The sequence below is a fragment of the Arvicola amphibius genome, chromosome 8, assembly GCF_903992535.2.
Source record: "Arvicola amphibius chromosome 8, mArvAmp1.2, whole genome shotgun sequence".
In the NCBI taxonomy this organism is placed as follows: Eukaryota; Metazoa; Chordata; class Mammalia; order Rodentia; family Cricetidae; genus Arvicola; species Arvicola amphibius.
This window is the reverse complement of record NC_052054.1, coordinates 79,929,861-79,945,536: the sequence shown is the minus strand read 5'-3', so window position 1 is coordinate 79,945,536 and position 15,676 is coordinate 79,929,861. Positions and strand designations below refer to the sequence as shown.

Genomic DNA, 15,676 nt, shown 5'->3' with positions numbered 1-15,676 from the left:
GTGCTCTTAACCTCTGAGCCATCTCTCCAGCCTGAATTGAGGGCTTTGTGTGTACTAGGTAGGTAACCATCAGAGCCTTACCTCTACCCTCTGACCTCTTAAAGTTTTAAGTGTATGGTCAGCGTGGCCTATTCTATGAATAAGGGACTGTGGCAAGGTCAAGCCAAGTCTGGCATGGGTCCATGTTTCTGACTCCAGCCTGTGCTCTTGGCACTGAAGTAAGGTGCCCTTCTAGAGTGCACATCATGGCAGACTTCTGTCTACCCCAAGATCTAGGCAATGCTGGGGATTCTGTGGGTTCTCTACAGCTCTTAGAGCTCATGATGCATTGTCTCCATGGCCCCCAAGCCAGACAGGTCTGGACACGATCAAGACATGGATTGGGAAATCTAGGAACTGACCTGAGGATAGGGACATCCTGAAGGAGGAATTCTCTGTAGCCCAGGCTGGCCTCCAACTTGGCATTCCTACCTCAGCCTCCCAGTGCACCACCATCTCTAGCTGAGACTTCATGCTCTCTTCCTCACCTTGTGGACTTCAGATGTGTGCATTACTTTGCTGCACCCTATTCAGCATCTCTTGTAGGCTTCTGGGTTCCCACTTCACTTTTCTTCTCCAAACCTATTAGCTGTCTGCATCTCTGGGGTCTATCCCTAGCTTCAAGCTTGAAGAATTTCCTCTAGACTGTGGACACCAGGCCTAGGCTCAGATGTCCCTCTGAAGACAGCACTGAGCCCAGGAAGCTGAGACAAAGCTTCTAAACATCAAACCAGGCCTGGCTCAAAGGTTGACACTAGAGCCCTGAGGCCTGAGTTGGTGATGCATGAGGAGAAGCCCAGAAATTGGGAAGCTGAGGCTGGAGGATCAACATGAGTTCCAGGCCAGTTTGAATTGAAAGCAAGACTCTATCTCAAAAGCCTACAGAATGGAATTCCCAAGCTGGGGGTGATAGCATATGCTTGTATGACTGGGACGGGAACTGCCAAGGGTTCCAGAGTGAGACCCAGACTCTAAACAAATAAATAAACTGGCTGGTGTGGTGGCACACACCTTTAACTCCAGCACTGGGAGGCAGAGGCAGAAAAGTTCTATGAATTTGATGCCATCCTGATCTACATACCAAGTTACAGGCTAGCCAGGGTTACAAAGTGAGACCCTGTTTCAAAAAAGGAAGGAAGAAAAAGATCAGAAATGAAATGTCCTAGTCTTATCTCTATAGAAGCTGGGGAGGTCCAAGCCAGAAGGCAGAGGTGCTGGGCTGGAGTGTAGGAGGTGTGGAGGCTTCCTAGAGACACACCTATCAGAACCCTAGGTTTGGGAACAAATTAAGGGAGACAGGCACCAGGATGGAGAGGTAATTCCAAACCTCTCTGGAAGATCACTCTGGAGAGGTGTCAAATTTCTCCTGTTCCGTGTCCCCACACCCCTTACAACTCCCTCTCTGACGTCACATTTTCCAGTCTGGCCCCAGGAGTGAGGGCCTCCCTCCCTGGCAGGAAGTGCCCTTTAGCCCCCTGCCACCTGGAATGGACCACTAAGCCCCAGAACCCTTAGACTCCCTTCTCCTGGTGTTCAGCCAGCCCTTCCTACCCTGAACCCCTTCTTGCAACTAAAGGAGTGAGTGAGGAGATAGAAATATGGCCCAAGAAAAGAGGATTGTCAAGAGCACCAGACTGCAATTCTGGGCCACAACAGGTAGAGTAGAAACCATCGCTAGCATGGTACAGAGAGAGAGCGACAGGGGCATGCAGGAGTAAGCGAGACACTTGTCAAGAGATAGGGTGGCAAGGCCTCACCTCAGGCTGGTACAACAGGGATCTAGGGCTGGGAACCAAAGACATAGACAAGAAAGGCCAGATTCAGAGAAAGGAGATCTGGGGTAAGAACACCAGGACCCTTTAGGCCCCTGGTGGGTGGGTGAATTGGGGGGCTAGGGAATCTCCCCAGGGGCTCCTGGCTCACTCAACACTGGATCCAGTCACAGCTCCCAAAAGACTGTTCTCTTGGGGTTGTTTTTCTGGAACATATAAGGCAGTGATGCCTCCATCCCTCACACTCCACAGTACTGAAGAATGAAGGGACCGCGCCCGTTCTGGAGCCTGGACGAGAGATGGCTCCACGGTTCAGAGCATGTGCTGCTCTTACAGAGATACCCACATGGTAGGTCATAACCATCCATTATCCCATGACTAGAGGATCCAATGCCACCTTCTGCTTTCCATAGGCACTACATATGCACATGGTATACAGACAGACAAAACACTCATACTCATAAAAGTTTTTAAAAATTTTTGCTAGGCATTGTTGTACATGTTTGTAATCTCAGAAACCAGGAAGAAGAAGGAGGAGGCTCAACAGTTCCTTTTGAGGCCATCCTGGGCTGCATAATCAAACCCTTGCTCTAAAAACCAAAGGGTTAGGTGAATGAGATGATTTAGTGGGGAGAGACACATTGTGGCCACTTCCAATGACCTGAGTTTGATCTGCAGGATCCACATGGTAGGAGGAAAGCACTAAACCCCACAAAGTGACCTTTGACTTCTCACAATGTACACACACACACACACACACACACAATAAAAATACAAACCTGTAGTGCAGTGGTGGTGCGCACCTTTAGTCCCAGCTCTCAGAAGGCAGAGGCAGGTGGATCTCTGTAAGTTTGAGGCCAGCCTGGTCTGCAGAGCTAGTTCTAAGTCAGCCAAGTAAGAGAAACTTTGTCTCATAAAAGTCAAGGAGGAGAGGGGTAGAAAAAAACAATGTGGCACATGCCTTTAATCCAACACTCAGGAGGCAGATTTAGATAGATGTCTGTGAGGCCAAGTGGGGCAACATAGTGAGACTCTGTTCTGGAAAAAAGAAGACAAAATAGAAATAATAAAAACCAACGACTTGGTGGGAAGATGACTGACTCCCATGGGTAAAGGTGCTTTGTCACACAAGTCTGGACCTGAGTTCAGTCCCAGAGCCCTGTAAAGCTGGGACAGAACTGAATCCACAAAGTTGTCTTCAGACTTCTACACACAGGTCCTGGCACACATACACGACAATAAAGTTAGGGGAAGGGGGTAGAGATACAGCTAAGTGGTAGATTAATTGCCAGCACAAGTAAAGAAAATTGTTGGTGGGACTGGAGAGATGGCTCAGCATTAAGAACACTGGCTGTTCTTCCAGAGGATCCAGATTCAATTCCCAGCACCCACATGGCAGCTCACAACCGTCTGTAACTCCAGTTCCAGGGGATCTGGCACCCTCACACAGACACACATGTGAATGTAAGATAAGTAAATTATAAAAGAAAAGAAAAATGTTATATTTATTTGTTTATTATTTCTCTATTTGAGTCTCACTTTGTAGCCCTGGCTAGCCCGGAACTCATTGTATAGACTAGGCTGGGACTGAAATCCAGAGATCTGCCTGCCTCTGCCTCCCTAGTGCTGGGGTGAAAGGCAAATGCTACCATGTCTGGCAATTAAAATGTTTTTAATATTAAATATTTACTTACAAATATGTAAATATTTAATATTAAAACAAAATATTAAGGTGGCAAATATTTTTAATACTAAATATTTACCTATTAATTAAGAAAGTACTTATTTAAAAATGGTCAGGTTATGGAATTTAAGGTTTGCCAGGCTTAGCAAATTAAAACAAAACAAACAAGCAAGCAGAATACCTAGTTACTGAGTTTCTGTTTAAAAAACAAGCAAACAGACTTTTTGTATAACTATGTCCCAAATATTATGTATATATATGCACATTGTACGTGTTATTAAACAAGCTACAAACAAGCTACAAACACATTTCATCCCTAAATGTTTTCCCTTTCTAACGAAGATATCTTCCCCAACAAACCATTGCCATAATTAAAATATTTTTTGCCAAAAATTAAAATAATTTTAATGAATAAAATCATTCCATGTAATAACACATTCGGTTCATACTCAAAATTTCCCAGTTTTCCGGGACTGCTAAAGCCCAGAAAGACATGGGATCTTGTCAGAAAGAGAAGCGGGAGAAAGCATGCCACAATTTCCCCCTTCATAAAATTGGGATGAAAGCATCTCCTCTTAAGAAGATTAAATGAAGGCCCGTTGTGTAAGCCTCCTCAGACCCAGCAGTCCCTCATTTAACGTTAGCAGTTACTATTACTATTATTATAACACGTTGATGTTATTTTGATTAAGAGTGTCACTATTGGGAAGACCCTTCCTAACCGTGCCTGGTATGGGATTCAGGGTTGGATTCCCCCCACCTCACCCATCTGGCTGTCTGTCACCCTGCCGATTATGACGTAGGCTGATGCTAGGGAAAGGGGGCATCTGGCCGGAAATCCCTCTTCCTGTTGCAGATAAGCCCAGAACTGCCCAGCTGACCCCAGACCCTCCTCCCCCACCACCTTTCATGTCACAGCACCAAATTCCCAAGACGGGGAACCTGTCCAAGCCCCTCACCCCATCCCCACTACCCCGTAAGCACCCCTTAGACCTCGGCACCCCCAGCCCTGCCCTGCGCCTGTTCCCCACGTCCTTTTCTAAGCCCAATTCATCCCTGAAAGGGGACTATTCCAGGGACCAGTGTGCATCCCTAAAGCAGGGGGTGCAACTTGGCCACGCCCCCATCCCTGCAACTTGACCCCGGCTGCGACCCCCAGCTCTGACGTCTCGGAAAATTCCCCCTCCCCTACTCAGGCCCCCCGGGAAGGGGGCATGGTATGAAATGGGGCTGAGACCCCCCTGGCTACGAGAGAAGGAACCTGCCAGAGGTGAGCCACTGCAAACTGGGAAGGACCTGGGAACTTCCAAGACGCTGGAAGCCTGGATTGAAGTGTCTGAGAGAGGGAGAAGGGACTGGAAACCAATATTCCATTTCCTGGGGAAGGAGGTTGCAGAAGTCTAGACTCCTGGGTCTGAGGGAAACAAGGGCTGCAATCAGGCTCTTGGGTCCCTAAATGTCACTACCTTGTCCATTTACCCTTGGAACTTTTCCTTTCTTTACCAGGACAATCAGAACAAGCATCCATGGACCTGTGGAACTGGGATGAAGCGTCACTGCAGGAAGTGCCTCCTGGGGACAAGCTGACAGGACTGGGTAGGCTGCTGTGGCTTGGGACAAAGTGGATGCTAGAGTACAAGGATGCAGCCCTCTTGACCCCTGACGCGGCTTTAACATCCTTGTTGCCCGCAGAAGGACCGGAATTCGGCTTCTATTTCCCTGAAGTGGCCCTGCAAGGGGACGCACCGATCACACCGACGACAGTAGAGAACTGCTGGAAAGGTGGCTGCTGGGCTGGACCCCCTGGGTGCTGGGGAAATGGGAGAGGATGGGCTCCTAGAAGGCACGAGGGGGCTGCCGGGGAGGCTGAAGGAGGCATGGGTGGGTGGCCGAGGTCTCTAAGTCACTGCTCACATCGTCCCTAAACTGAGCTATCTTGTCCAACACAGGGTTCTCAGAGCTGGACTGGAGCCCCGCTTTACCGCAGGAGGAACTACCTTGTGAGAGGGGTGAGTGTGTAGGAAAGGAGATGGGAGGAGGGAACCAGAGCCTCACACAACAGAGCTGAGTTTAGATACCCTGGTCTACAGAGGAGCGGGACTAGGACTAGGGATGCCTACATCCTGAAGGCTGTATAAAGCGCCAACCTCCTACAACTCCCAAGGATGCAGGGGACCAAGCCTTCTGGGCTCCCCTCACTTAAGCTCCATCCTCCTCACAGAGCCGGTTGCTCACCCCGTTCCGTGGTCGCGAGACTGGAGTGACCTGGGGTGCAATACCTCGGACCGGTGGAGCTGTGCTTTACAGACGCCAGGCCCCGCCCCTCCAGGCACAAGCCCTTCCTTCGCTGGCTTTGAAGGGGCAACCGACCAATATCCTGCCACCTCGGCGGGAGGTGCCCCTTCGTGGTCGCACCCCCCGACCGCCTGGAGCACTGCCAGCTGGGACAGTTCTGCGGGCACCAATGGCGCCACCTATTGGGACAATGGCCTGGGCGGGGAAGCACGTGCGGACTATAAAATGTCGTGGGGCGGGTCTGCGGATTCGGACTACACCACCTCGTGGAATACTGGGCTGCAGGACTGCAGCGTCCCTTGCGAGGCGTTCCAGAGTGCAGCATTCACCACGTCCTCCAAATCGAGTCAGCAGTCTGATCGGGCCAGCTTAAGTCGCTACCGCAAAACTAACCACCGAGGTAAGAGGCTGCAAAGTGCAGAGAAGGGGAAGTCAAATGGATAAGGATGGAGTGGAGCCTGGATACTTGGGCGGGGAGCGGAGGTGGTTCTCGGTAACTAAAGGAGGCGCGATCTGGGAAACTGGCAGCTAGGGGGCCGGGGTTATGTACCGTGAATCTTGGGAAGGAAGGGGTGAAAGGAAACTGGTGACTTTCTAGGGACCAACGGCCCCTGGGTTATGTAAGAGACGCCTGGTTTTGAGGGAGGCTAAACCCGTGAATGCCCTAGATGGGGCTCAGGCTGCTGAAACTGGCTCTTGAATCCCTACTGTGGAGGGATCCGAACTCACAGACGCCCGAGGAGGGATGGAATTAAACTCTTGGGTCTGGAATCTTTTAGCCTTCGTCGTGAAGGCTCCCCGACTCCCAGGGTTGTCCAGCCGAGCGTTCTGGGTTTGAAAACCCTGGCCTTCATCTGCCTCTCTACCTCGCAGGTCCCATTCAGCTGTGGCAATTTCTCCTGGAGCTGCTCCACGACGGGGACCGCAGCAGCTGCATCCGCTGGACGGGCAACAGTCGCGAGTTCCAACTGTGCGACCCCAAAGAGGTGAGACAGCTCCCCAGGCACGGCAAATCCAACCTAGTCCCGAGAAGAGCCTAACCTAGTCCTTGACCCCGCCCCCACCCACCCTCGACCACAGTTAAAACCCGCTCCACCTATAGAGGCTAAGGTCCACCCCCTGGCCCCTCTGACCTCCGGATTGCATCCTAGGTGGCCAGGCTGTGGGGCGAGCGCAAGAGGAAGCCGGGAATGAACTATGAGAAGCTGAGCCGAGGTCTGCGCTACTATTACCGCCGCGACATCGTGCTCAAGAGCGGTGGGCGCAAGTACACGTACCGCTTCGGGGGACGTGTGCCGGTCCTTCCCTGCCGGGACAGCATGGGGCACCTGCCAGGTGCAGAAAGCCAATAAAAACACCCCCTCGAACGTGCTTGCTTGTCTGCTTCTTTTCCACTGACACTGATTAGACCGTCGGGGAACCTAAATGTGCACTCTGACATTTCCACATGGCGTTTCCACCCAGACTCAGGTATCTGGACCTCTATCTGTCTTTGAGTCTATGAGCCTGGATTTCGATGCCCTCAGTCCCTAGACTGCTAGTGTCTTAGTTCCCCCACTAGGAGGATCCCGAGTGAGGACTAGCCCCTCCCATTTCGAATCCATCAGATACTAAACCCAGTTCCCTCCCTGCCGGGCCCCTGCCAGCCCTTCCTCAGGTGTTTAGGTATCAAGGTCCCACCTCTCCCCTCAGCATCTTCTGCGCCTATTAACTTGGAAATTAGTTCAGGGTAAGAAGTCCATAGGCCTATTGTGTGTGCCTGTTCAATATAGGGACTTTTAAAGAAACAACTTGCTAAGGCTTGACAATAGCTGATCCTCAAATTTATCTAAGAATTTATTTATTGTTTTTTTCAAAACAAGGTTTCTCTGTGTAGCCCTGGCTGTCCTGACACTCACTCTGTGGACCAGGCTGGCCTTGAACTCAGAGATCAGCCTGCCTCTGCCTCCTGAGGGCTGGGATTAAAGGTCTGGGTGGCCACCACCGCCCCGCTAAGGCTAATAATTTAATCCCCAAAGTTTTAAGTTAACCAGGAGGAGCACAGAAAGTTGATCTTCAGTGTTTAGAGATGGCCCATTTGGGAGTGGTTAGATGTTCAGGATGGAGTCCCCACAATTTCATTCTGACGCTTTATAAATAGAGCTAGAGAGACACAAGGGTGGTCCAGTCTCATACCATGTGACGTCCTGGCTGTCTTAAGACAACCATTTGATGCTGGGCGGTGGTTGTGCATGCCTTTAATCCCTGCGCTCAGGAGGATCTCTGTGAGTTCGAGGCCAGCCTGGTCTACAAAGCGAGTTCCAGGACAATCAGGGCTGTTACACAAAGAAACCCTGTCTTGAAAAACAAACAAACAAACAAACAAACAAAAAAGGTCATTTAACTGTAAGTAATGACACAGGCCACTAATTTCACAGCATTCAGGAGACTGAGGCAGAATTGCAAATTTAGAGCCTCAAGATCTGCCTGGGCTACATGGTAAGGCACTGTTTAAAAACAAAAGTCCATCAAGAGATGAAATGGCAGTAATTAATCAGTGGGGCCCTGATCAGAGCTTCAGTTACACCGTTGGGACCTCACTGCTTCAGACCATGAGCCAAAAGCAAAGCCACTTTCTTTATAAAGGAGTCCCATTTGGGCATTTTTGTGGCTTTAAAACCCCATCATAGAAGTTTATCTGCTCTGTCTTGAAGAAAAGATGCAGGCTCAGGGCCAGGAATAGTGGGATGTATCCTTACAAAGATCTCTATGAGTTCGAGGTCAGCTTGGTCTACATAGGGAATTCCAAGACAGCCAGGACTATATAGAGACCCTGTCTCAAGAAAAACAAAAAGAGACTGACTGACTCAGGCTCCCCCTCCAAAAAAGAATTTGCTGAATACCCTCTAGCTCTAGAAGCCACTGAATAATTAAAACTAATGCACACCCCCGAAAACCATGGGTATTCCAAGTTGGAAGACATAGGACCAGACCTTTAAAAAGCCTACTGGACACTTAAGCCACTCCAGGAGCCCCCAAAAAGAGCCTCGTATATAACTCTCCCATCCTGAATCCTGCCCTCAGAGAGTTCACCGTACAGTGGACAGGCACACCCTACACTGCCACCAGAAAGGGAAAGCCCACAGTTCTTGGGACTGGGATGAAGAAAGCCCAGGGGATTATGGGAGCCCCAAAGAAGGAAACTGATCTAGGCCAGGAGGAAGAGAGTCTGGGGGTGGGGCTGAGAGAAGTCAGGAAAACAATGTTTCAATCAGAAGACCCAGAGATGGAAAATCTTACAGTGTTGTTCAGAAGTATGCATATAAATGGGGAGGGTTCACTTCACAAAGGATAGATGGGCCGTGGTGTCTTGGTTTCCTACGCACTGGGGAGCCATAGAGGTGTATAAGAGACCAGGATTAAAGGGAGATGTTGGAAGGAATGGATGTGTACACAAATAACTCCACATATAATTACAGTGCTGACTGAAACAATAGGAAAGAGGCTGGACCAGTTAGGTCTGAACACTGCATCAAAGACAGTATGCAGGGCTGGTGAGATGCTGAGTAAAGGCGCCTGCCTCAGGCCTGATAACCTGGATTTGACCCCAGGGACTCAGCTGGTGGAGACTCCTTCAAGAACCAGCTCCCTCAAGTTGTCCTGTCTTCCACACAGGTGCCCTGACACGCTCATCCCCACCCCCACCCCACAGCTTGCTAAAAAGGCATTATGAGGGACACTTCAGAGGCCCGACTGTGGAGAGGGAGGGAAGCGGTTGGTTCTCTTTTACATCACCCTTTTCTAGTCCCTCACTCGCCCTCTTTTGCATACGAGTTTTGGTCATTCCTCAGAGATTTAGAAATCAAAGCCTAAAAGCAGGCGAGAAGGGGAGCCATCTACAGGCGGAACAAGGAACAAGGGCAAAGCGGCGAGGGGAGGGGAGGGGAGGGGGAGAAGGCGGCTAAAGGAGGGTGCCGGGTGCCTGAGATGACTGAGAATGGACCTGCTGTGATGCTCCAGGGGGAAGGACCCGGACTGCAGGCGGTCGAGGAAGGTTCTGGAAATATTCTAAAGTCAGCACCTGACAAGAATGAAACAATAGCCATTTCCCCCAAGGAACTGTTCCCATCAGACCCAACATTTAGTTCCTGAAGTCTTCTCCAATTGGTACAGGGCTCTGGGTTTGGGGCTCTCAGCTGCCTGAATAGGTAAACTGTGATTTCTGAGGTTTATTAAGGACAGTCATGAACAGGGCGTGGCATCTGGTCCGATGATGAGTGAGACTGTACGATAGACTGCTTGTTTCTCACCTTTGGACAAAGGTCTTAGGACCTATGAAGGTAAGAATTTCATATTTTCCTCAGTAGTGCCTTCTTATAGATGTGTTTGATAAGGAGAAAGCACTCAATAAATATTTCTCGAATGCATAGCAGACCCCAGAATAGAAGTACCATTCAGGCTGTAAAACTCAGCACATAGACAACACCATCTGTCAAAATGAAAACAAAGACCTAATTCATCAAAGCCCATAGTTCTGGGGCTGTCTGGATGTTCTAACCTTGCTTATGACTTTTGAAGTTCCTGTTTTGGCTGGTTTTTTGTTGTTGTTGTTGTGTTGTTTTGTTTTTTGTTTGTTTGTTTTGGTTAGTTATTGGTTTTTCAAGTCCTGGAATTCACTCTGCAGACCAGGCTGACCTCGAACTCAGAGATCCGCCTGCCTCTGCTTCCCAAATGCTGGGATTAAAGGTGTGTACTACCATTGCCCAGGTGGCTAACTGTTCTTTTTAACTGAAACATGCCGACCCAGAATATGGTTTTTGTCCTTAAAATCTCACCCTAAGAAAAGGCTGTGTGATACACTGGCATCCTGAACACCCAGTGTAGATCCTAGAGGTCTCTGGTGGATATCCCTCAACACATGAATGAAAATAACTTTCGAATCCAGGCATTGTGGTACAAGTTTGTTATCCCAGCACGTCGGAATCTGAGTTCGTGGCCAGCCTGACCTCGAAATCCTGTCTCAAAACACAATCAGATTATCTGGGACATTTTTCCATTCCTTCTCTGCAGATAGTCCCGCGACTGTCTTTTTCCTCCCAGAAGGACAGGCAGGTGTCAAGAGCCCGTAATTAGAATTCAGTAGCAGGTCGAGTGGACCGGCAACAATAATGAACAGGAATTTAGCTCTATAGGAGGTCGGGCCTCTTTGGAAGTGGGCGTGGCCAGGGCCGCTTCTGGACACGCCTCCCGTGGCTTCTCTAGCCGCTGGAGGACTCACTTCGGCGCCTCCTCTCGTAGCTTCCGGCCGGTCGGAATTCCGCTTCCTGTCTGACTTTGGCGTCTTTGCGAAGGGTCACATTGAACTACTGCTGCTCCAGGGCAGTCTTTAGGTGAGTGTGAAGGGTCGGGATCCCGGGGGACCCAGTCCGGAGCAGAGAAGCGGCCCGGGGCTTCCCTGACGCCGGGAAGGAGCTTCCGGCCACCATGGCTGCCTCGGGCCTGAGGTCGTGGAGCTGACCATTGCAGCCTTCTTTCTTGTTGCTAGGTCTCATTCTGAAACGTCTCTGTTAACTTACTCCTTCCCCCAGCCCTACGAGCTAGAACCGCTACTGTCTCTTTTGACCGCTCCGGGGCTGCAGTGTGAAGCGCTTTAGCCTCCGTTACACGACGATAAGGATTTGAACCCAACAAATTGGACTGTGGTGCTTTTAGCCGCGGGTTCCCAGGCGTGGCCGCCCGCGTTCCAAGGCCTCAGCCTGTCACCTCGTCTTGTTCCTTTTCCCGCAGCATCCTCTTTGATAAACTCGAGATACTGTACAAAATTGTTTCTAACACTGGGTCTGTTAAATCCTCCGTCCCCACCCTGCCTCCCCAAATGACCCCTTTCTGCTGCCCCAGATGCCCCACTTCGGGCCACTTGAATTGACACTGGCCTGCGTACTTCTGTGGTACCAAGGTCCCGCAGATGCTCTAGAATAGACAGTTTTTCTCGGGTTCGGTGATTTTGACAGTCATCTCTTCAGTAATATCAGGGTTTAAAAAAAAGGTGGATACTCAGGGTATATAGAATTTGAGGGGCTAAGGTATTTGAATGCATGTGGGGGAGTTGCATGGTGGTTTTATTAACCTCTGGTTGAAATGTAGCATTTACTTTCATTAGGAATGGAGGCAGCAACTTCAGTAGGTTTGGCAACCTATGGAACTTTGTCAGCAGTCAAAATCACAGATACCTGACACATTCTAGTTGCAAGTGTCACAAGTCATGGTGTCACTTGATCAGTTCTTTGAGCTGGTGTGTGTGTGTGTGTGTTGTCATCTTAATCAATTTTGCAATATGTTGAGCCATATTCTTTTTTTTCTTTTTCTTTTCTTTTCTTTTTTTTTTTGACTGAGTTTCTCTGTGTAGCCCTAGCTGTCCTGGAACTCACTCTGTGAACCAGACTGGCCTCTAACTCATGGAGATCCTCCTGCTTCTGACTCCCGAGTGTTGGGATCAAAGGCGTGCACCACTACCTCCCGGCTCATCGAGCCATATTCTGAGAAAAGTTTATGAGTTCACCAGACCCCCTTGTGATGTTGTTTTTGGTGATGATGGATGCAGCACAACCGTCAGGGTGTGACCTTGGGAAGTCACTTAGCCACCCGTCCCTTGTATAGACAGCAGAGATGGTAATACCTTTTAGGATGGCTATAGGATGAGGTAGGTGTGTATAGAGTGCACATAGTATGTGCTCTGCACACATTGTTAGCTGGAATATAAGGATGAAGCCTGGTTTTTCCAAGGAGACCTCTGTCTCCTGACCCTACTGTGACTTCTACACTCAGACACATGGATTCTCGCTGCCCTTCATCTTTCTGTGTTTGTTGAGGAGAAGGAGGTAATATCTTGTTCACATTCAACCCATTCTTCTGATCTGGTCTTCTTCCATGGGCCTCGTTGATCTGACATCCCTATGCCCAGGCACCCCTAGAATGGTTGCCAATGTACCCACTCTGTTTGTATCCAGGAGTCGGCACCATGGCTGAAGACATCAAGACCAAAATCAAGAACTACAAAACTGCCCCCTTTGACAGCCGCTTCCCAAACCAGAACCAGACCAAGAACTGCTGGCAGAACTATCTGGGTAAGCAGAATACCGGGGCGGGAGGGTAATATGTGTGGATCTCACCTGCATCTTCCACATACCTCTTGCCTCATGAAGCAAGGTAGGGAACAGAGACCTATGCATACCAGCTTGTGGCCATTCACTCTGGATTTACTCTCGAGACGGCCCAGTCCCTCTTACTATCTGTCAAGGTCACAAACTTTAGTCTCAGCAATATTTTTTTTTAAGAATTGTGTATGCATTTTGTGTGTATGCCACACATGCATGCTACATACAAGTGAATATAACATGTAAATAAATACTTAGTTCAGAAGTGAGTCCTGCGATCACAATCCGAGTAGAAGATGGGTATTGTCGTCACTCTGCCCAGTCTCCAACAGACGTCCCTCCCTCCTCACTAGAGGCATGACACCACTGCTTAAAAACAGTCACATTTTGGTGCTCCTGCCACACTTGAGTCCATGTGACCTTCCCTTGAAAAGTATAAAACAGAACAAACACCGATACCCGCTCCTGTCTTCCTCTTTCCCAGCCCTGTCTGTACTTCCATCATCCTCATCTCTTCCCCTCATACTTTGCTGTCATCCCTAGCTCTAGAATGTTCTAATTGAGCAACAGTGTAGTTGCCCAGGTCAGGTGTAAGCAGCTCTTTATGGTATACTTATGGGTTTGCATTCCCTCTGTGTATATAACCAATCATGAAGCAAAAACTACTTGAGAATTTTCCTCAAGAGTGCACTTGGTCTGAGCTGATCCAGGCCTCTTCTCTTCACAGACTTCCACCGCTGCGAGAAGGCAATGACCGCCAAGGGGGGTGATGTCTCCGTGTGTGAGTGGTACCGGCGTGTGTACAAGTCCCTCTGCCCCGTATCATGGGTATGTGCCTTCCCGTGGGACCCTTGGGTGTTCAGGTGGGGACCTGGCAGAGGACTATGGTGACTAATGAGAGTTCATCTCCAAGGGCCAAGATAGGACCAACCATACAGTGTCACTGATACCTCCTCAGTTAGGGCCTCCATCCCAGGACCACCCTCCTAGATCCACTTCCTTGGTCATGCAATGTAGAAACCTGGACTTTCGAAGAATGGTATTTGGCATACACCTTTAATCCCAGCACTCTTGGGAGGCAGAGGTGCAGTCTCTGTGGTTCAGGGCCAGCCGGGTATGCGGAGCAAGTTCCAGGACATCCAGGACTACACAGAGAAACTCTGTCTCGAAAAACAAAAAAACGGGGGGGGGGGGGGGGGGGGGGGGGCGCTGGAGAGATGGCTCAGTGGTTAAGAGCACTGATTGTTCTTCCACAGGTCCTGAGTTCAATTCCCAGCAACCACCTGGTGGCTCACAACCACCTGTAATAAAATCTGGTGCCAACTTCTGGCCTGCAGGGACACATGCAGGCAGAATATCGTATCCATAATAAATAAATCTTTAAAAAAAGAAAAAAAGGAAAATTAAAGAAGGAGACTTAGCATTTCCAGTTCAAGATGACCCAGTTCAAGCACCCATGTCTATAACAGCTGTCCATAACTGGAGGGCATCCTGTGGACTCCAAGGACACTGCACTCTGTGTACAAACCCATGCACAGATACACATACATACATAATTAAAAATAAAATCTTATTTTCTTTTTGGAACAGGGTTTCTCTGTGTAGCCCTGACTGCCCTGGAACTCACTCTGTAGGCCAGGCTGATCTTGAACTCACACAGATCTGCCTGCCTCTGTCTGCCCAGCTCTGAGATAAAAGGTGTGTGCCCCATCCACACTGAATAGTGACCCACCGTTTTCCACTTTTTCTCCTTAATTTTTTAAGATGTATTATTGTGCATGTGGTATATGGGTGGTACAGGTGTGTCACTGCATATGTGCAGAGATCAGAGGACAGCTGTGTGGAGTCAGGTTTCCTGCCCACCTTTACAGATGCAAACACGGGTTGTCAGGCTCACCTGGCAAGCGCTTCCTCTTCTGGTCCATCGCTGGCCCCACATTCTCCTTGTTAAGACAAGGTCTTGTGTAGTGCAGGCTGGTGTTGAACTCCTGATCCTCCTCCCACAGCCTCTCGGGTTCATGTTTTTCCCTTTTCTTCCTCCCTTGCTGAAGTACTCTTGGGCAAACCTCAGATGTGCCATTTTACCCGTGCCTGTTGAGTAGGCATCGCCACTAAATCAGGGCCCACGGAGAGAGTGCCTCTAGCACTGATGTGGTGAGACTTAGTTAGTATTTAATACTCCAGCATATCTTCTTTTGTGAAATCAGAGGACCCTGCTGACTATAGGACATCAAGAGATGCTCGATTTTTATAAGAATTGATGAAGTGATTATAATTATAACATTCATGCTCATTTCAGAAACACTGAAAGTGTGTCTTAGAACCAAAATATGGTACTTTAGTTCAGTGTGGCGGTTGCACATCCAGAATCCTAGCACACAGGAGGTGGATCAGAAGTTAAAGGTCATCCTGGGATACTTGGGACCCCATTATTATTTTTTTAAATGTGTGTGTGCGTGTGTGTGTAAATATATAGCACCCATGTATGTGCCTTTGGGGGTCAGTAGAAGGTGTTTGGTCTCCTGGAACTGGAGTTACAGATTGTGAGCCTCCATATGGGTGCTGGGAATCAAACCTGGGTCCTCTGCAAGAGCAACAAGTATGCTTAATTGGTGAGTCATCTCTCCAGCCTCTCGTATTGTATACCGTATTGAGATTTGCTTTGACTTGCTGTGGGATGGTGATTGTTGTTAGACAGAGTCTTACTTAGTCTAGAATGACCTTGAATTCCTGAGGTCCTGCCTCAGCCTCCT

At 49.2% G+C, this 15,676-nt stretch overlaps 2 protein-coding genes across 2 annotated transcripts in view; both read left to right on the top strand.

Annotated features, from left to right (window-relative positions):
- Positions 1 to 5,021: 5,021 nt before the first annotated feature.
- Etv2 (ETS variant transcription factor 2) lies at positions 5,022 to 7,142 on the top strand. The gene is made up of 6 exons (XM_038340793.1): positions 5,022 to 5,091; positions 5,191 to 5,277; positions 5,445 to 5,504; positions 5,717 to 6,190; positions 6,664 to 6,776; positions 6,942 to 7,142. Exons 1-6 carry the CDS (start codon positions 5,022 to 5,024, stop codon positions 7,140 to 7,142), a joined length of 1,005 nt encoding a protein of 334 aa, XP_038196721.1.
- A 3,879-nt stretch (positions 7,143 to 11,021) lies between these two features.
- Positions 11,022 to 15,676, top strand: part of LOC119820632 (cytochrome c oxidase subunit 6B1) — a 10,114-nt gene continuing 5,459 nt past the window's right edge. The window contains exons 1-3 of the mRNA XM_038339149.2: positions 11,022 to 11,159; positions 12,777 to 12,893; positions 13,651 to 13,751. Of these exons, the coding sequence (XP_038195077.1) occupies positions 12,788 to 12,893; positions 13,651 to 13,751 (207 nt within the window). The 5' untranslated portion in view covers positions 11,022 to 11,159; positions 12,777 to 12,787. The remainder of the gene's footprint in view (positions 11,160 to 12,776; positions 12,894 to 13,650; positions 13,752 to 15,676) is intronic.